The sequence below is a fragment of the Syngnathus acus genome, chromosome 3 (genome assembly GCF_901709675.1).
Source record: "Syngnathus acus chromosome 3, fSynAcu1.2, whole genome shotgun sequence".
In the NCBI taxonomy this organism is placed as follows: domain Eukaryota; kingdom Metazoa; phylum Chordata; class Actinopteri; order Syngnathiformes; family Syngnathidae; genus Syngnathus; species Syngnathus acus.
In genome coordinates this window covers 14,846,888-14,871,434 of record NC_051089.1, presented here as the reverse complement: position 1 = coordinate 14,871,434, position 24,547 = coordinate 14,846,888, and the positions used below count along the sequence as shown (strand labels likewise).

The 24,547-nt window shown below is 40.9% G+C and overlaps 1 protein-coding gene across 3 annotated transcripts; it reads left to right on the top strand.

The window, feature by feature from the left end:
- Nucleotides 1-90: 90 nt before the first annotated feature.
- On the top strand, nucleotides 91-24,510 carry LOC119120188 (diacylglycerol lipase-alpha-like). Of its 3 annotated transcripts, XM_037246836.1 has the most exons (21): nucleotides 91-227; nucleotides 9,182-9,283; nucleotides 9,348-9,559; nucleotides 9,665-9,766; nucleotides 10,106-10,244; nucleotides 10,339-10,426; nucleotides 10,681-10,815; nucleotides 11,055-11,132; nucleotides 11,298-11,422; nucleotides 11,959-12,109; nucleotides 14,066-14,149; nucleotides 14,434-14,511; nucleotides 14,646-14,726; nucleotides 15,107-15,249; nucleotides 15,955-16,023; nucleotides 16,106-16,178; nucleotides 16,309-16,514; nucleotides 16,763-16,889; nucleotides 19,814-19,983; nucleotides 20,679-20,696; nucleotides 21,345-24,510. In XM_037246836.1, the coding sequence occupies exons 2-21, from the start codon at nucleotides 9,189-9,191 to the stop codon at nucleotides 22,387-22,389; spliced, it is 3,219 nt and encodes a 1,072-aa protein (XP_037102731.1). In that variant the 5' UTR covers nucleotides 91-227; nucleotides 9,182-9,188; the 3' UTR covers nucleotides 22,390-24,510. The 3 variants fall into 3 exon arrangements, with proteins under 3 accessions (XP_037102731.1, XP_037102732.1, XP_037102730.1); XM_037246837.1 differs by lacking the exon at nucleotides 20,679-20,696; XM_037246835.1 differs by lacking the exon at nucleotides 20,679-20,696 and having other exon boundaries at nucleotides 15,062-15,249.
- The last annotated feature ends 37 nt before the right edge of the window (nucleotides 24,511-24,547 follow it).

Here is a 24,547-nt window from a genome sequence, read left to right as displayed (position 1 = left end):
ACCCGATTATTTGACGTTTCCAGGTCCATTCATCAGCTCGAATGACAGCTGCTCCGTTGTCATAAAACCTCTCCCCGAGGCGTTTACAGACTTTCCTCTCCCTCCTTGCATCTTTGAACTGGTGTCGAGAAGAACGAGTCTGAGGAGGCTTGTCTCCAGTCGGGGGGATATGGGCGAGCAAGCGGAACCGATGCAGTGGTTCGTGTCAAGGCAGCGTCAAAATTCAGGTGAGAAGCAGCGAATACATTTCAGTAAATGGGCACCCACCGTTTCTGTCTACACAGTGTGAGATTTCATTTGGACAGGCCACCTTAATATTTTTTTCCCAAAACTGATTTTGGACACATGAGTAGGCCACATCACAACTAGCTTGGCCCGCAGGATGCTCTCGTTACTGCAACATTGCTTGCGGTCTTACACGTGTTTGTAGGATGCCGAGACACACGCACGCACACCCACACACACACACACAACTACACAAACCTGAACTCTTGACACAATTGCATTGCTTCCGATTCATAATTACACTTGCTTTTTTTTCAAGGTGCCCGGTGTGTCATCGCAAGGAGGATGACACCTGTCTTAGTGTCACTTCGGAATAACACTGTAACCAAGTGACTGACAATTTCCCTTTGGTTAACTCGTCGACAAATAATCTGTCACGAGGTCCAACTACAGTACATACAAACGAAGTGCTAAAATAGTATATACAAAAGTAAAGCCTCAAACCAGACAACAATATGCATTTTGAGAAAAATATGTGGGTCACACAATCGCTAATCATCCCCCTTAATTGGCCCGTGGGCCACATGTTTGAGACCCCTGTTTTTTTTTCTGTGCAACAATACAAAGCAATTCATGAAAGAACTGTGAAAATTTATTTGTTCCACAAGTTAGGCATTTAGCAGCCAGGAAATACCCCTGCAGGCGGATTGATTCCAATATCAGATGAGAAGAACAAGAGGATACATTTGAAATGAAAATTCACATGGTTTGAGTTTTGGAAGAAACTATTTAAAACAAGGCTTGAACTTTTCTGATATACAGCAAACTGAACACATGAAGCAGTAAAGTGTCAATTCTTTAGTATATTCATTCACTATAGCTATTCCTGTGTCATTTAAAAGTGGAAGTCAACTCCAAATTTTCCTTGTAATATATTCTGTGGAGCCAAACTAGTTGAAACACAGCGTAATGTTTCGATTGTGGAATATGAATTATACAGGCATAAGCCATCTGTTTTTATCCATCTCAGGAGGTCTGGTACCTGTGATGTCATTTGCTATAACCACAGTCTTAGGAAAGTGGCCATCTCCAGGGTGAATTGGCAAATACGCCTGTCTGTCTCTGTTTGGAAAAACAGTGCGTATTTAAGAATGCCACTACCGCTTTTCTGTTGCCCTGTGCAACTGTTCTCTTCTCTATTGTGCTGGAGCAATAGTATATACAATAGTATATGCAGTACATACTATATGCTATCCATTTATCTGTAAATTGATTTTGTGTGATATGTTGGTTCGATTTCATTTTAATCCCATTTCAGGTATACCGTATTTTCCGGACTATAAGGCGCACCTAAAAACCTAAAATCTTCTCAAAAGCCGACAGTGGGCCTTATAGTCCGGTGCGCCTTATATATGGACCAAATTCCTAAATTTAAACCGGCCCGAAGCATTGTGTCATGAAATCAATCATAAGTGGCCCGCTGAAGTCTATGCATCATGAATCAAAACGACTACGGATCATTATTTTATGATTATAAAGTAATTTGTTGCGTCTGAAGTTGAAATAAAAAAGATAAAATGGAGAATGATTTGATTTGGATTAAAAATCTGACATGATGCATTAATGGTGCGCCTTATAGTCCGGTGCGCCTTATATAAGGACAAAGTTTTAAAATGGGCCATTCATTGAAGGTGCGCCTTATAGTCCGGAAAATACGGTATATATTTTAATTCAGGTTCCTTCATTTTAGACATGACAATTGCCCCTCAAGAGACAATTCTCATCAGACTGCTTTGAGTTTAGCGCCGCCATGTCGGTATGTTGTTTCTGCCCCTTTGAAAAGAGTGCAAAAAAAGTCAAAGCAGCAGCATTTGGTTTGTTCTTGTTGTTTATTTGTATTTGTTTCTTAATGAAATAGTCTATGAGACTGTTGCTATTTAAAATGCTTTTTTGACAGATGAATATAAACGGATACAGTAAGACTCAGATAGCAAGTAGCAACCCTGCATGTATCATCCCTTTATAATGATGATAATATCCTCTAGCTGTTTAATCTGGAGACTCTGCTACTCGTTTATTTGAAATGTGTATTGATGTTGTGAGTGGGACCAAATCAACACGTTGCCATTTAAATAGAAGGGCAAATTTAGGTTCTTCAATAAACCATGTTAGTTCTGTTTAATCTGACTATACGGGAAAGTAAAGACAGGGGGAGGATGTATTGCAGGACCTGCGGATTAGTTTGTCAATCCAAATATTGACAAGGTGAAGTTGAATCTTTGAGTTGGTACGCAAAGAAACAACTTAATCTTCCTGGAAATTATTTTTGTTCTTAACTTGTTTCGTCCATAAAATGATTCAGAATGGCAGCAAATGCATAACAGCGCTCCGTTATTAACATCATGCTGTGTTGTACCCTTAACTTGAGTTGTATTATTATTTTTTTGCGGAAAGAAATGTAAATTTAGCTCTATTTGCTAACTGTACAGTAATAACTGGTCCTGTTACAATCGTGGAGAAATTAGTTTATTAGTCTTCTACTGACTACATAGCCAACGTAAAATATTCCTTGAGGATCCACATGATGAAATATTACCTTGAGTGGGATACTCAACGGGACTAATGTTTGTTTTTCGATTGTTCATCTTTGCTAAGTGGTTAGTATTTCTTAAAGGGGAAGTCAACCCCAAAACATTTTCTACAGTATGTTGTATGCGCCCCTAGTAGTCAAAACACGGCGTTCTGATGAATATTGCATTTGCAGAATGTGAGTTAAGCAGCAATATTCACCCGTTTTTATATTAGGGGACAGCCATTTTGCCACTTGCTGTGGACTGACATCACAGTTGCTTGTCAGGTCACAACTAATCACGCCTTACTAGTTTTTTGAAGCTGCGATGTCATTTCAGTCTACTGAGAGTGACAAAATGTCCAAGTCACGATTGGCTCCTCTTCACTGAAATTCTATTGCGCTTAATGATGTCGGTTTGTGCAGTTTAATGGAATGGAAAAACAGAAGGAAAAAAGAAATCTTTGGCTGTAGTCATCGAGCGGCCACAGTATCTCGACCGAAACATAGTTTCATTTGCTTTGTGGTTGTCGGCTACAGCCAGGTTGGCAGCTCACCTTTGCAACCCGGCGTTGGCACGCATCCATACGCACAAACAGCCACACGTTAACACTAATGCATCGGCTGCAACACGAGGAAAATGGATAAGGAGGTGAAAAGGATTGAGTGGGTGGTGGCGGTGGGAGAAAAAGATGGAGAAAGAGGCAGAGGGAGTGTAGGAGTGAGTGGCACATGGCTTTCAGTCTAAAAAAAGATGAGCAGTGGTAAACCAAAACCAAAATCTGGCTTTGTTAGATAAGGAAGAGCAAATGTAGGTTTCTTCTGTAGCGGTGCAGATGCACTCACTTGTTTCCATGCTCACAAATGTCCTCTAAAATATGAATAGTGAATGAGTGTGTGGGTAGGAAGGAGAAGAAGAGAGCATTAGGACAGGGAAGAGTGAAGAATGGGAGGGAGGGAGGGGGGAAAGGAGAGGGAGTGTTCGATTTGGATGGACAGCATGCTGCTGTCTTGTGTGATGGCTTTGCAGAGACAGGCTGATTAGAAACAGCGAGATGTGGATGTGACAAAAGCTGAAGCGACTCTTAAAGCAGTGTCATTCTCACCCAAGCAGGAATGAAAGTGAACATAGAGGAGATTGAAATTGGAACTGCTCAGTGTATCCTCGCCACTCGAGTCAGACATTGTCTAAATCCTCAATGCATGCATAGAGGAGACTCTGTTTTCATTAGAATTAATATATGTTTCTAATATATTATGTTAGTGAATGATACAAATAAGGCTCAAGCTTCTTCAAATGGTATTTTGTCTGAAAGTGTTGACCAGTTCTGAAGCATAACACAGTACACCCAAATCTCGATTTTACGCGGCTTTGGGGTTCAGAATTTGGGAATCGCGTTAACCCCGAAAGTGCGTTGGATAGAAAGTATTGTTTTTTTTTTTGTTTTTTGTTTTTTTTAGAAAGGCATGCTATTAGGCAGCTGAAGAAGTTCTTTGTTACGTTAATTTACGCAAGGAACATTGTTGGGCAGCCAAAAGGGTTCATCACCTTGAACGCTCCACTCTCATCGACATTTTATTAAAAGTGGAGCTATACGCAAATGACAATATCAGGCGGATTGAGTAAGTCATTTTGATGCTATGTGAATTGGATGGAAGCCAGAATAAATCATCCACTCCTTGTCCTACTGTGTCCGGCCACGCTCTTTGACTTGGGGAGTGACTGTGTGGATGAGGTGCTTCTCTGAACTTTCCCCTTTCCGAATCAAAACGAATCCTAGCTATCTGTAACGCTGTAATAAAGCAGTCATAAAGATACGAAAAGATAGATGTCCACAGTTGAAGCATACTTTAACAGGCAAATTATTTGAACCATTTTTTATTTATCTTTCATTGTCCATGTCAAAGCTACAATGACGGACTGAGAGCTCTGTCATTGTTGTTACATCATTGTTGTTGGGTCACGTGAGTCGGGGTGAGGGCCTGGCACGCAGCCATACACTGGCTTGCACAAAGGCACTGCTCACGTGCAGGGATGTGTGCGTCTTTTCACAAAAATGTACGAATGACCTTTAGTTTCACAACGACTCCGATGATAATAACTCATGTAGCATTGTCAGTGTTTGTCAGGCTAAGTTTAGCATGATGTAAACTGCAAAACCAGATTCAGATCAGGTACTGTAATTAAATACAATTATTGCTCAAGAAAATCATGAACAATCAAAATTGCTTTCCAACCAACAGCTAATAAAATGTGAAAAGTTAAAGTAGCATCCATTTTGTGGTGTGGTTTGTGTTCTGCTAAAAGGCACAAGGCTTCTGAATTACACTGGCATCTCTTCACTGTTTCTAGCTGCCAAATTACAGGCAGAGAATTACAATATAATATATGCAAATTTGCCACACCATTGCTTTTGCAAGCTGTCAAAATACAACAGAGCAGAAAAAAAGAAGCAGACAAAAGACCTAATTGGTTAAGTAACTTCACATCTGTTGGGTGAGGGACAACTATTTTATCCATATGTGCAATAAAGAGCATTTTCCATATGACCCCTGTAACCCTTTAGCACAAAGCAGAGAAAACACATCAGTGGATATGATTTGAATCCAAATGTTTTTTTGGTTTTTGTTTAGTTAGGGGCGGCTCGGTGGCGCACTGGGTAGCACGTCCGCCTCACAGTTAGGAGGGTGCGGGTTCGATTCCACCTCCGGCCCTCCCTGTGTGGAGTTTGCATGTTCTCCCCGGGCCCGCGTGGGTTTTCTCCGGGCACTCCGGTTTCCTCCCACATCCCGAAAACATGCTTGGTAGGCCGATTGAAGACTCCAAATTGTCCCTAGGTGTGAGTGCGAGTGCGAATGGTTGTTTGTCTCTGTGTGCCCTGCGATTGGCTGGCAACCGGTTCAGGGTGTCCCCCGCCTACTGCCCGATGACGGCTGGGATAGGCTCCAGCACTCCCGCGACCCCCGTGGGGACTAAGCGGTTCAGAAAATGGATGGATGGATGTTTAGTTAGGGTCCCACCCTCTTCCAAATTTTTTGTTGTTTTTGCACATTGATTTTCTCTCCTTTGTTAATGAAAAAGCAGGTGACCCGTGACCGTACTCCTTATTGTCATCTATTGCAATTTGCCTGGCTGATGTTTGTTTTCCAGACCAGCATTTTTTACAGCTTATTTCACTTTCAAATGTGTCCTTTTTTTATTCCATTTTGGAAGAATATGCTTTGTCATAGCCAGAACCTTTTAATACCGTCTCTCCTGTTGACAGTGGTTCAACTCCCCTTAAATGCTATTAGTTCCCCTTTGAGTAATTCTATGTGCGACTGAATTACTGAAATGATTTCACATAGAATGTGTTTCTTTAAATTGTGTTTTCCTGTGGTTGTTGGAGTGTGCTGTCCTCCAACCGTCTTTGAATTTTACATCTGATATCACCTGACAACTCATTATTTAATGGCCTTTCTAATCACTGTTAATCATCTGGTTTTTCATAATGGAATTCAGTCTGGGTCTCTGTTACGTACCGGTTAGCTTAGTTTATTTTAATTAATGAGGTCTGTCTGTGGTTTGAGCATGGCCAGGTATTCTTGTCACGATATGGAAGCAAATAATTTAGTCTTTCATTGATGACCAGTATGATATTTGCATAGTTACCATTTCACTGATGAATGACAGAAACATGCCCGGCCTGCCAGAAGACTGTGCATTTCGATGCTTCCAGATCTGCTGCGAGAAAATGCTGGTATTTTTCTGTTTTACACGTCCCTGCTGAGTCCTAAGTAGGTGGTGTTGCAAATAAATCAATGGGTTGATGTACTGGTATCCGTCTGACAAAAGTGGTATCAAACATTCCCGTCTTTATAATCTAAAGAGAAAACCATTCTGCGCATGTTGAAAGATGTTAAACATTTGTCTTTTGTATGTAAATATCTGTAAAAATGCATAATTGTTTCCACACTTTTGTCAAAGCACCTTCTGATATTGTGCTCATTCAATTCGGATGAGTCTATCAACGACAGACAATGATTTATTTATATTACAATATTTACCCTCTCTTAGTTTCAAAAGCACTCCTAAATAGCTCCCACTCTCATTTTCCCAGAAGATGCCAAACGTGCCAAATATTGACTGACTCCACCTTGACTAAAGCACCAATACCCTTTTCCAGCTGAAGATAAACAACCCTCAAGTTTAATGCTGCCACCACCATGATTGGTATTGTGCTAATACTTTAGAATTATAAACATTTTTGAAGAAGACATAATGCTTTATCTTTCCCATGAACTAAAAAAAGTCACGTCTTCAAAAAGGTCTCTTGCATGCTTGAGTCAAAATAACAATGGGGAAAGAATAGTAGCTCACGTGGTATTCACTTATTGTGGTTGCAAACATTCCGTTTTGAGTTCTGTCTTTTGCAAATGTAGAGAGCGTCTTTCTGTTACCATGACAATTGGGGGAGAAACAAAGCCAGCGGGTGTGCCGTCTTGGCCAGTATGCAACTGTCGCTACATTTAGTGACATTTCCCGATTCACTGTCAGAACTGGTCCTCATTTTTTGATTCACTGATTAGTCAGAGCAAAACATGTTACAGACAACTTAGCCTCGCAAATCACATTTGTAGCAATATGAATAAAAATCAGTATTTCTGGTGAGTATTTTTTTTACATCCTTTTTTTGTCAGACAAATGTGATTTGTCTTTTTTTTTTTGCTCGACAAATATAGATTCATATTTATAAACACCCACAAACCCACACATCCCCTACAAAGCGAGTGCCTATAAAGATTTTATTTCCCTTTTAGTCATCGGGTAGCATTTCATCAACAAGCTGATAAATTACACTTTGTCAATTAGGGTCGCGCCTCTGACATGAGTCAGCCCTCCCCCACTATTCAAGAACTGAGTGCCATTTTTTTTTTTTTATCGGTGGCTATTGGCGACTTGACCCTTTTCTCCCACAGCATCCATTCTGCTTGTAAGATACTGTATGCTAAAAAATTGCAGAGTCCTGCCGTGTCACTGTTTTATGGATCCACAGTGCACATCGAAAGGTGGTGACAATTTGGACAGCCCTAACTAGCTTGCTAGTCGGAACTAGCGGCTCCATAGTTGGCTAGCTTGTCTGCTGGTTTGCAGATCGGTGGCACACATTAGGGATATTTGAGAAAAACATTTTTATTACCTTAGCTGGTGGCTAGCTCAAAGGTTATCAATCAGCACGTTTTTTTGGTGTCAATGTGAGTCCACATAATCCGTTGAATTGCATCGTATATATCACTGCTTTTTTGCTGCAGTGTAAATCAACTTCTCACCTTCAACAGGGCAATGATGCAGCTATCTCATGGCATTTTAATTAGTATGATTAATTTTTGATGGCACAATGCCACGGAAGACTTTAATAACCGTGATGACTGTGCTATTTAAGGTTGGAACAAGAAGGGTACTGGCACTCTGTTAACGACTGAAAAATCATTGCAACAGACGGAGCAGAACAAGCAATATAAGTCTTGTGCTCAGGATTTCTCCTCTTTATTTGTCTTACATTTATTGTAAAATGTAAATCTTTCTTTGAGTGTTTGTTTTAACAAAACAAATCTTTAAACAGATATACTGGAGTAGCTCACCGTAAAGGCTCGATCAGCCTGCATCGGCATCATAAGGCCTGCATCAGCCTCTCTGTGGCTCCCCTCTTCCTTCCTTCCTTCTTTCTGTGGCTTTGTCATTTCAGTTCATTTTAGGCCAGAAGCAACTGCAATGAACTCTGCTTTGTTTTTCAACAAGAGAATGATCAGAGTGATGTTAAGGAATCTTTTTTTACAGGGAACCATCTAATGTCAAAGCAGGTTCGCTTTCTCTTGTTCACTAATAAGAATATTCTCAAAAGCTCTACTTGAACTTGCTCTCGTGACCCTTGATCTCCAACAAAAAAACAACATAGCATTTGAAGACGACCGCCACTAGAGCGCCATCTTGGAAAATTGTACCAGGGAAAGGATTCAGCTTTGCATGCCAAAATGCATCCTGGGTGCCAAAAAGAGTGGCTGAAAAGTACAGCAATGCCATTTTTTTTTAAGAACTGTGTAGTTGGTTAAAAGTGCATGAGGAGTTCTGTGGTGTGTGCCCCCCCCAAAAACATTATTAGTGTTGCGTTTTACTATCCGATCTAACCAATAAATGCTTTTCAGTGCCTATACCAGGTCGTTACGCCATTGTTGTGTGACATAAGGTCAACCACTGCACATCATACATGTTTTTTTTGTTTTGTTTTTTGCGAATAGGAACACTGACTTGGAGCAACATTTCATTGCACTTTTCAGACTTTCCAGTTTTCTGGGCCTGCCAAAAACATTATATTTGTTATTTTTGATGTTACGTCTTTTTCTCCACAGGGCAGTGATGCCTGGCATGGTGATGTTTCGGCGGCGCTGGTCAGTCGGCAGTGATGACCTGGTGCTGCCTGCCCTCTTTCTGTTTTTGTTGCACTGCATCTGGTGAGTTGATCTCTGTCACAGAACAATTCTTCTTGACAATACTTAATTGTACTGTTATTTTCAGGCTGGTCGTTCTCTCCGTGGTTTTGTTCGGCCTTCCCTATGGCTCTGACCAGTCCTGTTCTATCACACTGGTGGACCATGGCCGAGGGTACATGGGTATCTTGGTCAGCTGCCTTATCTGTGAGAGCGCCATCATGTGGTTGAGTATGAGAGGCAGCATCCTATACACACAGCCCAGGGAAGCTGTGCAGTATGTCATCTATATCCGACTAGGTAAGCTGCCTCATTTTAAGATATATCTATATATATTAGTATATGTACAATATATCTGTGATATTTTGTACTTTGTGTGATTTATTTTTATTTTTTTCGCTGCAGCCATTCTCCTGGTAGAGCTCGTATATGCAGTCGTGGGAATTGCCTGGCTTCTTCAGTATTACCAGCCGTGCTCTGATGTCACCGCCAAAAATCTAGCTTTGGGTGAGTCACACAAGGGCTTTAGGTAGATCGTCTATGAGACGGTTAAAATGGTATAATCAATTCTCACTGGAATGAGTTATATTTGTAGTCGTTCATCATCTGCTTCAACCGCCAACGCATATTTTTTTTGTATGCATATGTATATGTATCAACTTGGCAAAAACATTTGATCATCTTTCAATTTGAACGAATTCATGATTTTCTGGGGGGTTATGAAGGTCTGTTGAAGCTTAATCTTACAAACTTAAATTCATTTGATGTACGTTTCTGTCCACACATATTTAAATTGGATCGTGGGATATATCGTGCTTGATTTGAAATGTTATTGTTGTGTTTTAGGGATTGTTGCGTGCAACTGGCTAGTGATATTGAGTGTCTGCATTACACTTATGTGCACTTTCGATCCCACCGGTCGGACATTTGTCAAACTGAAAGCAACTCGCCGGCGTCAACGAAACCTTACGACATACACTCTAAGGTACTAACAAACCTCTTTATTTTGACACATCATTCACATTCATATCCCAATTCTCATGTATGTGTGTTTTATTTCTTATTTCATCTACATTTAGACACAGACTTGAGGAAGGCCAGACCAGCAGCTGGAGCAGGAGGCTGAAATTCTTTATGTGCTGCACAAGAGCCCAGGACACACAATCGGTGAGCCACATGAATTCTGCTTTTGGGATTAGCAATATTACGGATATGGCGATATTGTGATATTTAAATTGCCACAATATAAATAACACAATACTGGACATGACAACCACTTAGTACATACACATTCTGGACACTGTGTAACCATAGAAACTGAACTCTGCGAGAACCAAGACTATATCCGTTTTTAAGTTTGTAGTATTTAAGATACTCTTCATAGCACACCGTGCACTCAAGTCTGCTTCTATCTGCTGCAGGATGCATATTCAGAGGTGGCAAGCCTTTTTGCAGAGTTCTTCAGAGATCTGGACATTGTGCCTAGTGATATTATCGCTGGCTTGGTACTCCTTCGTCAGACACAGAGGTCTAAAAGATCATCTATCCTGGACCAGGTATGATAGTATGTTTACATCTCCCTTTTGAAGGAATTTTTTTAGACACTTTTCCCGTGAAACACAGTAAAAAATTGAATATCACACGTGCAGTCAGCACTTCATGACCAATCTGCCAAATTACACCCTTATGTAATATTGTGCATCTTTGTAAGCATGCAGCAGACTCATTACCATACAAGTCACGTTTCCTTTTAATGCTTGATTTGAAACGTTATTCTGTTATCTTCCCTCCACAGGGCAACAACGATATCTTAGCCTTCCTGTCCGGGATGCCTGTTACTCGCAACACTAGATATCTGGATCTGAAGAATTCGGTGAATCCTTATATATGATGAATACATGAAGCCAAAGCTGAAAACCATATTTTCATTCACACTATGCATCTATGCTAGCACTTTAAAACATTCTCTTTTTTTTTTTCCAAAAAAGATAGCTCTTTCCTTGTGTATGTGTCTTACACGTGTATTCTTCTGTCGCAGACTGAGATGGGCATGTACAAGGATGTGTGCTACTACATGCTCTTTGCTCTCGCTGCATATGGTTGGCCCATGTACCTGATGAGAAAGCCAGCATGCGGACTGTGCCTCCTTGTTAGCACCTGCCCGTAAGCACTCAAACATGCACCCACAGTTTTCGCATAAAGCAATGGGATTGTGTATTTTACCTACATTAAAGTGGAAGTCAACAACCAAAATATTTATACTGTATGTGCCCCCACGAGTCGGCATTCTGGGTTCTTTCTAGTCTGCTTTTAGATTATGAGTTACGGAGCAAAATTCACCCGCTTTTATCCATCTCAGGGAGCAGACGCTTTGCCACTTGTTGTCGACTGAAAATGACATCACAGTTGCCAGGTCTCAGGTCACAACCCATCACGGCTCAGCTTCAGAAAACTGGTTGGCTCTCACCCGAGTCATGGCAGTTGCGATGTCATTTTCAGTCGACAGCGAGAAGAAAATGGCTGTCCCATCCTATGGATAACAAGACGGGTGGGTTTTGCCTGTTTAATTTGGATTATACAAGCACAACATTAATCAGAGAAAAGGTTTTGGGGTGACTTCCTTTTTAATCAACAGTTCCTTTTGTTCCTACTTAATGTTTTACAATCTTTGTATGTCCTGATTTCCCTTCTATCCCCAGCTGCACATCAGTGTCTGGCTCACGTTTGTCCCAGTCAGTGACAGTGGAGGAGGACAATTGTTGTGGTTGTAATGTTTTGGCCATACGCAGGCAATTCTTGGACCGGGATCTCAAGCAGGTTCACATTGTCTACACTTCCTGCCATGATGCTGTGAGTACTTTACCGTTTCAATTATACCATTTTTTCCGGTCCTTACTAGACATTAACCATTGTAAACATTTAAATGTAGTAAAATAAAGTGGAGTTGTGGAACCACAGCAACTGAGGCATAGAAAGCAGATGGCACACATTGTGAAGTTAAAGGCCAAGGTCGCGGAAGGCTGAGGTGCACAGTGTGTAAGAGTTTCCACTGTCTTGCTGAATCAGCCACTGCAGCATTCCAAACTTCATCTGGCATTAACATCGGCACTAAAACTGTAAGCTTTGGGATTCGTGGCAGTTTCCATGGGCGAGCAACTGTATAAACGCCTTACATCACCAAATACAATGTCACGCACTGGATGGAAAAATGTAAAGTATGCCATCACTAGATGCTGTCGCACTGGAAATAAATTCTGTGGTGTGACAAATCAGGCTTATGCTATAAGACATGTTAGGTTTAACATGTTAAAATTCAAGAATTGCTTCAAAGTCTGTACATGTGTAGCTCAGGGAAGGGCGATTTAAATGCTTGAGGGGACCACCGTTTTCCATCAGTGCTGCAGAAGGGCCACAGCTTCTATGAAAGCTCCACTATCCCAACCCAACTACAAAGGCTTTGCAGCAAACAATAAAACAACCACGACTTTATATTTCTTCCAGTGCTTAAGGCTCTTTTCATAAAACTTACCATTCAAGGATGGCACAAAGCTGCTGAACATGAAGTGCAAGAAATAATTTTGAGCATTTTTTTCCACAAAAGCAACTCACTTTTAATATAATTGAGGTCCTATGTTTGTATTGCACATCAATCCTAATCCACAAAAAAATGATTAGGCCTACTCACGTTGTGAGTGTAAGATCCAGTGACAGCACAACAGTGACAGCACAACAAAGACATGTCTGCCATCTAGTGGTGATTGGTGATATTACAATTAAAAACTACAGTCTGACCCCTACATATTTGCAGTTCGGCACCCGTAAAGTCTGTGTTTTGGGGAAAATTTGGAAATTCATATTGCTTTAATGTCACAGTGTCACAAATGCCGCCTTTGCATGATTATAACATTACTTCTTCTCAAGTGAGTAACCTCACTTTACCTCCATATCCTGTTCTGAAACCTTGCCTTGTTCAACTCTATCTCATGAGGCATATAGTACTTTCAGACCTGACAAATGACATTTTCTCTTCATAGCATAAATTCAAACTTTTAACTTTCTGTAATTATCTTCACCTTTACTAATGACTCTCATCGCCGCCACCTCACCTTAAAATATGAATATTTTCGACATTTATCAGAGCAACTTCCCACTGTTTGTGAGACAGAGCCTAATAGTCTAATAGCAGAATTGCAGTTATAAATGACACCTGAACTAGTGCATTTTTTTTCCTGAGGTTTTAATAGCCAAAGTCGGCCCAAAATGAAGTGTGGCTTCAGCCTCAAAATTTTAGATGCAGAAAAAACCCTGGTATTGTGTCATTGCAATGTTAATGGCTTCACTGTCTTTTGTAGTTTTGCCTGTCATTTGTATCTGTTTTGATAACACTTCACTCGCCAGTTCAGTTGCTGAGAGATGGGAAGTGGGGAGCGTTTTAGTGGGTGTTGAAGTCTACTGAGACTGCGTTTTGTCACACTTTTTCTCGATTGTCATGGACTGAATCTCAAGATGCCAAAGAAGAAAAAAAGCACTCCATCGGACTGTAACTGCTAGTATTTTCTGATAGACCTTAGCCTGAAGGTCAATCCGGCTAAATGGTTTGAAATGATTAACTGTGTGATGTTCTGTCGCAGAGACAGTGTATTGATTCTTTCTTTTTTTTTTATTTGTTATAGTCATGTCACAAATTGCTATGGAGTATCAGTTTCAATGAAACTCATTCAGTCACCGCCCCAGTTTTATCTTTGCTTTCTCCTATTATCCATTTATACAATATATTCTGCTGTTTTCTGTCAAATTTCCATCCAGGTTTATGAGACTCCATTTTTTGTGGCAGTGGATCATGAAAAGAAGAAGGTGGTCATCAGTATCAGAGGGACATTATCACTAAAGGTAAATTTAAGCTTTGCCCAGTTTGTACTTCTACAACCTTGAATCCTGTGTTGCCCTAATCTTCTCTCATTGCTGCATCTGCACTGAGGTTCAAGGCAGTGTTCACAAACTCCCACACTGTGCATGCATCGTACCAAAGCAGCACTCCGATATAAATGTGCTGTCCATTGTTTACGTAACACTGAAGCGCTGAAGGGAAATGTTGTAGCATTTAAGTCTATGATTGAAATGTCACAGTCTTGACTCATGGCAAACAACTCATATTTTCTTTTGTGTGGCATCAGGATGCCTTGACTGATTTGTCGGGAGATTCTGAGCGTTTACCAGTGGAGGAGCAGCAAGGGACCTGGCTTGGACACAAGGTCAGAGAGAAAAAAATTTCGCTATAGACTATAGTACATTGACTACAGTCGTTCTCTTTTAATAAAATCTCAGTGCAGCAGGATTCTTGCCCGTACTTGCACCACATTTAATCCTTCTGTAATTTTTGTCTTAGGGGATGGTTTACTCAGCAGAGTACATAAAGAAGAAACTGGAGCAGGAAATGATATTGTCGCAAGCTTTTGGCAGAGACTTGGTACATGGACGCATTCACACGCATTGTCTAGCTAAGTGCTTCTCAACTGTTGTCACCACTTTGACAGAAGTGACAAAATTAGTTTGAATATAGCCTCTGCAAAACACATGCAGAAATATTTTTACACGGCTTTTAACATACGTTTTACTGTCAAAAGCATATTGTGAGCTTTGACGTCTTTTGCATTGTATTTGTTTTACAGAGTTGCTTTAATTTGCTGCTAGAGCGCTATATTCCAGAAAAAAAAAAATTAGTTATATTCTGTTTTGCAGTGCAATTCTAATTTCAATGTATAATTGTTAAAACTATTCAGAGTCTGGTGGCACATATTTCAGCCCATATTAGTGTGCCAGTGTGATGATTGGGGCCATCTCTCACAGAACAAGGGCACCATGCATTATGGACTGGTGATAGTAGGCCATTCTCTTGGTGCTGGGACTGCTGCAATTCTCTCCTTCCTGCTGAGACCTCAGTATCCCACACTTCACTGCTACTCTTACTCCCCTCCTGGTGGCCTTCTTAGGTAAGCCCCCCCCATTCCCTTCGCCCATTTTTTTGCACATACACATGTAGACACAATTAAAGAGAAAGAAAATACTAATCATAATAATAAATTAAGAAACATGATACAAATTAACCAGTTAAAATCATACATTGTTTTTGAAAATGTTAAAATCATACATTGTTTTGAAAGTTGTTTCAGTAGAATCGTTAATTTAAAATAAAACTCATAATACAAGTTTGGACAAAAAATGATGGTACCTTTAACTTAATAATTCCTCTTTCAATATTTCAATCTTTTGAGGCAATTACTTAAATTCAGTGAGACTGCTGCACCTCTCAGGAGGTGTTCAATTGATCTACTCTTCATAAGCAACCTGCTCCAAGTGTCTTCTCAGTTTTTTCTGCTCTTTCACAGATGTTCAATGAAATTTAGATCAAGGCTCGTAGAATGCCACCTTAGAATCGTCCGATGTTTGCTCTTAGTCAATCTTGGGTGTTTTTACCTGTGTGCTAAAGTCAAGTAGCGGTTAAGATGCAAGAGGAGCCAAGGATAGATTTCTCAATTAAACTCAACTTCATTTACATAACACTTTAAAAAGAACCACAGCCGTGGTAGAAGTTCAACTCCATGCTGTTATTTGGAAGTGCATTTGATTCAATTTGATAAATGTTAATGCGTAATCAGCCATTTTCTGCATGATTTATTTCCCTTCTTCTCAACCAGTGAGGATGCCATGGAGTACTCCAAAGAGTTTGTCACCTCTGTAGTATTAGGAAAAGATCTAGTACCAAGGTATCCCCTTCATTTGTGCATTGCAAATCCACTCCTTGGAGTCATGAGCTTGTCACAGTCATTTGTGGGTGTTGTCTTCCAGACTGGGCCTGTCACAATTAGAGGGCTTTCGTCGCCATCTGCTTGAAGTTCTACAAAAAAGTAACAAGCCAAAGGTACACCTCTTCCTGTATCATCATTGATTTGCAAACATTGTTTCATGTACTGCATAAAGTTCAGAAGCCCCTGCCCAAGATAAAATGTACTATTCCACAAAGCTGAGATAATGAGTTTGTATTGCCACAGTGGAGGATCATCGTGGGAGGTACTAAATGCGTCCCAAAGTCGGAGCTTCCACTGGAGGAGGAGGATCCTCCGTCTCAGCAAGCAGCACCTCCCAGTCGCCTGTGGCTCCATCCAAGTGACCTCAGCATCGCCCTCTCAGCCTCGACTCCCCTCTACCCTCCTGGTCGCATCGTCCACGTGGTGCACAACCATCCTCCAGAAACCTGGTGAGAATGAGAAAGATGATTTCTGATTTGTGCATTTTTTCATTTTGTGTCATACTTAAGTCCACTCGCTGTTTCTATAATTTTTTTTTTCTTTTCATTATACCTCTTTTTTTGTGAATAGTATGTAACAGTCTCATCTTGTTATCTTCATTCATTCCTCACCAATGTTGACTAGAAAAACAATGATCAATGTCCAGTCAACCTTGACTGTCTTATTGATTACAAAACGGTTTCACTCTCTCCTGTAGCTGTGGTCAAGAAGAGCCAACGTACTCGGCTCTTTGGGGGGACAACAAGGCCTTCAATGAGGTCATCATTTCGTCTGCCATGCTGAATGAACACATGCCTCACATGGTGATGGAGGGTCTAAACAAGGTCTGTTTTCATCCTCTGCATGCTGATTCAGTTGTCTTTGTTGGTGTGGTGCTGGGATCTCATCAAATTATTGAGTGGAGAGAATCTTCGATGGTCTCCAACAAAGAAAAAAAAACATTTTGAGAGTACTAATTACTATTACCACGATTCAAAGTTTGAATGCACTCAAAGACGCAGCATTATTTGAGTATCACATGTCAGTACAGAGCCCAATCTTTGTCATCATTTTCTATCGAGACTTCTTTGTCTCTTTGAGGGGTAATTTTAATTCAAGACAGACTGATTTATGTGTTACAATAAATAAAGATGTATTCTAGTATTAGAATTAATTTACAATATTAGAGATGTTATGTCCAAGCAATCACAGAAATGTATCCGACTATAGAGCGTAAAAAGAAAAACTCACTGATGTGCTTTAAATTCAGTTGAATTTAATGTGTGAATCATCCATTGTTCATCTTCATCTTTCCTGTCATTGTATTTTATTCACATTGCTCTCCTAGCAAAGCATGGGGAGCCTTTCCTTCTATTCCGGTTGGTTCTATGGTGTCTTCTGGCAATATTTGATACTTTGTCCTGGTATGAAGGTATTGTTTGCATGGGAAGAAACCACTCTGAGAATTTCCCCTTTCTTATACCTGTGGCGTTAAATATGAGGTGATGGTCGGTTTGGGTGATGGCACATCTGTTTAAAGACTTCTATGGAAGTGTAGCACTATGTGATTGTATGCGAAACCTCTGGTGTGTCCGCAGGTGCTGGAACCAGGTTGTCGTATGTCTGAGCAGTCGACTCTGGAAGAGGAGTTTAACATTATTGCCCATGACGCACCGTATGACCACCTATAAAGACCCATTTTGCAATACCTCCCTCACAGAGGCTGAACCACTGTCTCTCCCTACCATCTTTTCATCTCCTTTTACGGATGCTATTAATCCCTCTCACCACCAGTCATCAACTCTTTCAGTTGAAGACAATTCATGCATTTCACCACAAACCCAACCAGACTTAACATTTCACCATCCGTTGCATAACTGCAATTCCCACTCCTGCATTTTTACCCAATGAGTCCCAAGACAAGAAATACTATCAAGATCGGAACATCACATAAGCCTTAACAACAAGAGGAAGTCTGTAGTTGCATGGTGTCCAACGTTATGATTTACCTTTTTATCTTTTATGTCTTTGAGCATGAAGGATTCTCATTCAACCTGTGTTTAACAGTGCACGTCAACATACACAGAGCTGCGAAAATGAATGTCATAATGCTAGTCATTTGAATGAAACCATTTTCTCATAACTCTAACACTGTCAAATCTATCAGTGAGATCATGTTTCTACCATTGAAGGGATCAAGATTATTCAATGAGAAATCTTTGATTTCCGATGCCTTTATTTTGGCTTCTTTGCACCTACAAATATGTGGCCGGAGGCAACAACAAGTCTAGGCAAGGTCTCCAGAGGAAGAAAAGAAATTATAGCTGCATTCCAGTGAGCAAATGACTCTTAGAAATTGCAGTTGGAGAAGTGACTCATCTGTTCACTACATCAAGCTTATGTAGAGCGTAAACCCGCTAACAACTTAAATTGTGTGTGTTTTTTTGTTTTTGGCTCCTTTCTGTGCCTCTGCTCAAGTGCTGTGACATGGAACTCCCCCACTTCTTCCTGCTAACACATTTTCACAAAGCTTCCATGGTGATGCCTTTTCACACGGACTGTGCCTTCTTCCTCATCTCTTACTTTCTCTTAAGACACCTTTCTCCCTTCCTTCCTTCCGGGGAACTGAATTGTCTCCGTATTTTCAAAATTCAGAGTCACACATTTACAATTACTGTTTAAGCTGCTACTACGCCATCATTTCATTCTCTTTTTTCCTGATTTGAAACAGCGGGAACCATTTATAAACAGACGAAAGGATGACTATGTTCTACCACGCATCTATTTAGTAATTCTGTCGTCATGTGCATGTACATTACCGAAGCAGATCTACTGTAACTAAATGGATTGCAGATGTAAAAGTGTGTCTCTGCATCAAGTTGTCATTTTAATTTGATCTGCTTTCAGACCGTTTTTGTGCCTTTTTATATTTCTGACAGTGTTGTGCTCTTGGCAGCACAGCAGCAGTCTTGCCATGAGCAAGCCATCGGTAGCAGTGTACAAATGATCCTCCGTTTATTCGCAAACATGCTCCTTGACTGATATTTTACCTCTCATTCAAACCTTTCTTTCCATCATTTTTTTATTGTGTTGTCACATTTGCATGTCCAGTCATTTCTTTGAACCTAATGTGTCTCCAGCATGTGTTCTAACCCATTAAAGCCAACCACAAATGTGTGTGTGTGTAATTGCTGTACTCATGTGATTGTCTTGTGTTTTGTAAGTTGCATACCCTACAATCATATGGACTGCTATTTCCTCTCAAACTATGGAACTTGTGTGAATCTTCCTCAGGCAGCCATGACTCCACTGTGGGTGTTTAATGTCAGTTGGAGTAGGTGTAAGCTCACCTTTAGCTCGCACTTACATTTATCTCAACCACTACGTACTATCACGATAGATGTTTTACAGTATCAGCAGTTAAATATAGAAAGATTGCATACACAAACTATCCAGGTAAAGTGGAAATCACTGATTCCACTTTTTGTGTTTGTTTAGAAAATCTGTCAACTCTGCGAGTACTTATTCCAGGCTCATTGAGTTTAGGATACCATAAAGTACATTATGAATTAATTTTAACAATACTTCATTATAATGGGTCCTGTAATTATTGTGGAGTTACATAAAAATAGTGTTAGTTGAGTGATATCTGATGTTTTGTGCATTTCTGTATCCTTTATGTTCATCCTCGCCTTTTCTCTGACTTTAGTTTGATGGGTTTTTTTTTGCCATGCTCCTAGTCACGAGTATACCGCTGTGTTTGTGACAGGTACTGGAGAACTACAACAAGGGAAAGACGGCTCTGCTGTCTGCAGCCAAGATCATGGTGAGCCCGACAGAAGTCGACTTGAACGCTGAGAATGTGTTCATGGCTGCATCTGCGGCAGCACAGCAGCCGATGGCTACGACCCACCACCACCGCAGGAACAGTAGTGTTCGGTCAGTATTGAGCACCGGAGTGGATGTGTTGCGGTCTAAAATGATCAGTGTCATTTATAACCTGCTGGAAGTGATGTAAAAATTCCAATAATATTTATTTTTGTGAGTTGGCAGTTTATTGCTAGTTAATTGGGTTTTTGTCTCATGTTGAATCAATATTTAAATCAATTCCTGTGATGCTAGGAATTTATTTTATTTTGAAAAATTGACTTGTTTCTATACAAGTCTCCAGAAATTAAACATTCAATTAAATCTGTTAGTTTTCCGACTTTTTCTACGTAATGTCTACGAGCAAGGCGTTTTCTACCACACTCACTAATGGTGCTAATTAACATAAAAAGAAACAAAATCACATGATCATCGAAATGTTTTTGCAACTTTGTCTTGAAACTGATTTAAATACAATCAAGAGAACAAAATTGCAAAAGGCTCACAGCTAACAACGTATATGGGAGTAAAAAATGGGAGCTAAAAATATTTTTTTCTAAAACCAAAGCGACTGTTTGGTCTAGATATTTGAGGAAAAAGCGATTTCCTAGCACAATATCTTAACATGATAGTTTGTGTAAGCACCATAAAGTATGTTTATTTATAATATAACGTATTCTCAAACTGGCATTAAGACTGCTACTAATTTCTACTTTTGTTTTCTCAAACTTTTAATTCTTGTCTGTTTTGTTTGGTTAACAAAAAAGACAAAAAACATTATTACGGTAAGGAAAGCATGTAATCACTTAACCCTTCATAATGTGCATCATTCTCTCATGCACGCTGTCTGACCACAGTGCAGTTACAACGTACGGTAGTATTCAGTTCTCTCCACGTCCCCCTCCGGTTCTGTGTTCTGATAGAAGTAGTAGATGTTGTTATCTCTTCGGCTTTAGAAGCACCCAGTGGGATGCTGACCTCCCCCTGTCAGTGGTTCTCCCTGGTGCTTACTTAATTTGACACGTCATATGGACAAATGTATTGAGACAATTACACCAATAGGAAGTGGAAATGGAAATAAACACCTTCCAGTGTCCCGTGCAAATGTTTGAAATGTCTCTTGGAATTTCTGAATCCAGAAAACCAATAAGAGTCTCTCAAATTCTTTTCTAGTTCGTCATTGTGGTCACTCAAAGGGCCTTTGTTGGAAACACAGAAATGCTCCAAATCTCTCAAGTCTGCTGTAGTTGGGCAAGTCCCACTCCTCCTTGACCAAGTGTTATGTCCCAAGACCTTTGTCCATATTGTATATGTTTTGAAACCATCGGCCATTTTCCCTTCTTAAAACCCTCCCAATTGTCGTTGATATTTTCTTGATGCCTTGCGAGTCCTACTTCCCTGTCACTCCTATCCTTTCTCATCCTCTCCTCTAGTTCCTGTGCCCAGTCCGAAATATCTCTGGATGGTTTCTCTGAGTGCGCTCCTCCTCCAGTGCCCGTAGTGTTGCGTGGAGCACGGGAGCGCCTGACTGTGGAGCTTAGGGACCGCAAAGCTCCGTTGGCTGTCATGGAAAGCCTGTCAGACGCTGAATCGGTCTACAGCCTGGATTCCAGGCGCTCCTCTGCTGCACTTAGAGGTTCTCCGATGCTTAGTAGCCTCCCGTTCCCTTTGGATGCCCCGATTCCTGAAGAGAATCCGTCTCTCAGCTCTCGCACTGAACTGCTGGCAGCTGACTGCCTCTGCCAGGCCACACCAGAACACATGGGGGAGATCGGGCCTTTCTTTACGCCACTGGACCCCGTGTCTAATCCGGAGTACTCGATAGAGCTTTCCCCCGCCACACCTCGCTTCAGTGGACATTATTCCCCTCAGCCTTTTGACGCAGAGTCTAACATCTACTCTAAAATTGACCCTGATGTGGAAGAGATGCCGGGCGTCTACAGCCCAGGTAGCACCCCTGACGCTCCCCGCAGTCCACAAATTGCTTCGAGAGCAATGGATGGCGACAAAGAACAGTGGGAGTTTGGCACGGAGACTGGACGGGAAAATTCCCCGCCGTCACCCCAGTTATCAAATGGGAACCCCAGCCGAACAGTGCTGGAGTTTGCCCAGTACTTGGACTCTCTATTTAAACTAGATGGCAGCAGTTCACCTCCAATGGATCTATCTGATGGGGAGTCGGAGTCGGGACGCGGCTCTCTAGGCCACGTGGAGTGTTTGGCGGATGAACCGGATGACAAGCGGCTTCTGGCCAGGGCAACATTGGAGCCCAACTTGGTCCCCAAACCCCCACGCACTTTTGCTGGATCTGCTGACCCCTCTTCGGGCATCTCCTTGTCACCTTCCTTCCCTCTTTCATCATCTGAGGAACTCAATGACCTTTCACCCGGTGAGGGTGCCCCTCCCGCCATCGAATCTCTACGGACATCTCTCCCTATCCACTGTCCTGAGGAGAACACTCTGTCCTCTATGGTGTAGTCTTCTAACTTCAAACAACTCCAATTGAAGTGACAGACATCCAATATTTAAATAAAGAAAAATTTAAAAAAATCACAGTATGTGCATGCGATGGTCATGGAATGTATGTAGTCACATAAGGACAAAACTTGACTTGCCGACTCACAAACAATTTCCATTCTTCAGGTGTCCTCCTCCCTCTTAAAGGATGCTTCTAGCATTTTCGCACTATTGCAATGACTACAAAGAAGATACCTCTCTGCATGCCAGGGGGCTGTGCTGCTTTTGGGTGGAAATGAACAACTGTAGCTTCACAAATATCGTTCCAAAACAATGTCATGGTACATTTCAGCATATGTTCATCCCCTGACTTGACTCTACAAAAGAGAGAGTCGTACGTTAACTTTGCAGGGATTCAAAAGCTAACACTGTAGAAGAAGCTATCATCTTAGGTTGGGTTGATGTGCTCTCCTACTTCCTGCACCCTCAGCGGCATATTTTCTTCCTGCATTTTATTTTTCATTGCTCATTCAGGAATGTGAAGTATGTCGGTTAGTAGGAGTGTGAAGACGTGACACAATGTTCCTCAGGTCTATACGGAGTTGGTGTCGAGAAAAAGATGGTGTGGGTGGTTGAAGTCGTGTCTTAAAACATTTGCTGATTGTGACGTTATTACAGACGCTTATGGATGTTTTTAAGCCTTTTTGGTTACTCTTTACAGTGCATGAAAGTTCTTTTGTCTTTCTTTTCAAAGAGGGTTTTATCACTAAGCCACTTGGATTGACAATTAGGTAAATCATGTTTGCTTAGTCCCCCTCTTTACTAAATACCTTGATATTGCCAAATGTATTTCTCAGATGTACTTTTGTATATGTTTATTGCTTTATTTGAACACAAAGAGCTATGTTTATGTCCCAGCCCTGTCATTCCCATGGAGACTGTTACACACCACAGGGAAAACACCGGCATGGCTTCTCTGTTACCACTGCTCATTTGTGTCAACCTTCAGGCCGCAATAACCACCTCGCTCATAATTTTCTTTCTTACCTAGAGACGGTACCGTTCTCGCGGTGTTTTTTTTTTTTTTGCAGTTTCACGAGGACAAATGCTGCCATCATGTCAAAGAAATCCAAACCAGGCTTCTCATCACTTGTTCTCAAGGTGCTCTCAGACATGATGGACATCAGGTGTTTGCTTCCCTTTAATGGAGTTCGCCCCGCTCTTCCTCTGGGTTGGACTTCATGGATAAATGAGCCGGTGTCAATTCTACATGTGGCAAACAATCTTCCATATCACCGAGGGTGTAACAGGTGAACGGGTGGTTTACTACTTGTGTTATTTATTACGATAAATGGTTTCACTTTTATTGCTGTATTTGATGGTAATATCTTTAATGCCCTTGCAACAGACTGATGTTGGTGTTTTTTTATTCTTTATCTTGAATCTTTTTTGGGGGGTATTTTTTTAAGAGGTTTCCCAGAAGTTGTGCATTTATGCTTTTTTTCCCCTGTCCAAGTGGGAAAGTATTTAACATTCGGCCACGGCACATTTACGAATGTTCCATTGTGATGAGACATTCTGCAGAATGACCGTTGGTGGAATGCCTAGGCTGGAGTCATCAACGCGATCTGCTCCGTTTCTTGTTTGGAACAAGAGTTGTAACTCACAGCACATCTCACATCTTGCCAGTTTACAATCTGTCACTGCACAGATCATCTTGCCAGCCCCTCTTTCCTCTCACAAATACTCTTGGGTTCTAAACCCATTCAGCAATGAAGCCTGCAACCAGTCAAAGCACTGTTTGGCCATGATGTGTACAGCACCATCCCCTGTGTGTATTATTTATGCAGATGGCTAAAAAGAATACTTCCAATAGCCTCATAGAGAACAACTGTATAACAAAAAGAAGATAGCTATATATTTAAAATATCAATATTGACATATAACACAAGAAATATATGATCTGTAAGTTATTTATTGAAACTCTTGGAAGATTTTACAAATTGTTCCATAAAGAAAGAGGAATATTTGCATCAATGTCTGTCTTCATGTTTATCTGGTTTGCTTGCTACCCCCAATGGGACTGTATGTGATCCCTCCTCTTACTGAACTTGCCCGTTATGGAATAAATTAAAAACCATGGTCATAATTGTTCCTGTTTCTTTTAATACATTACAAC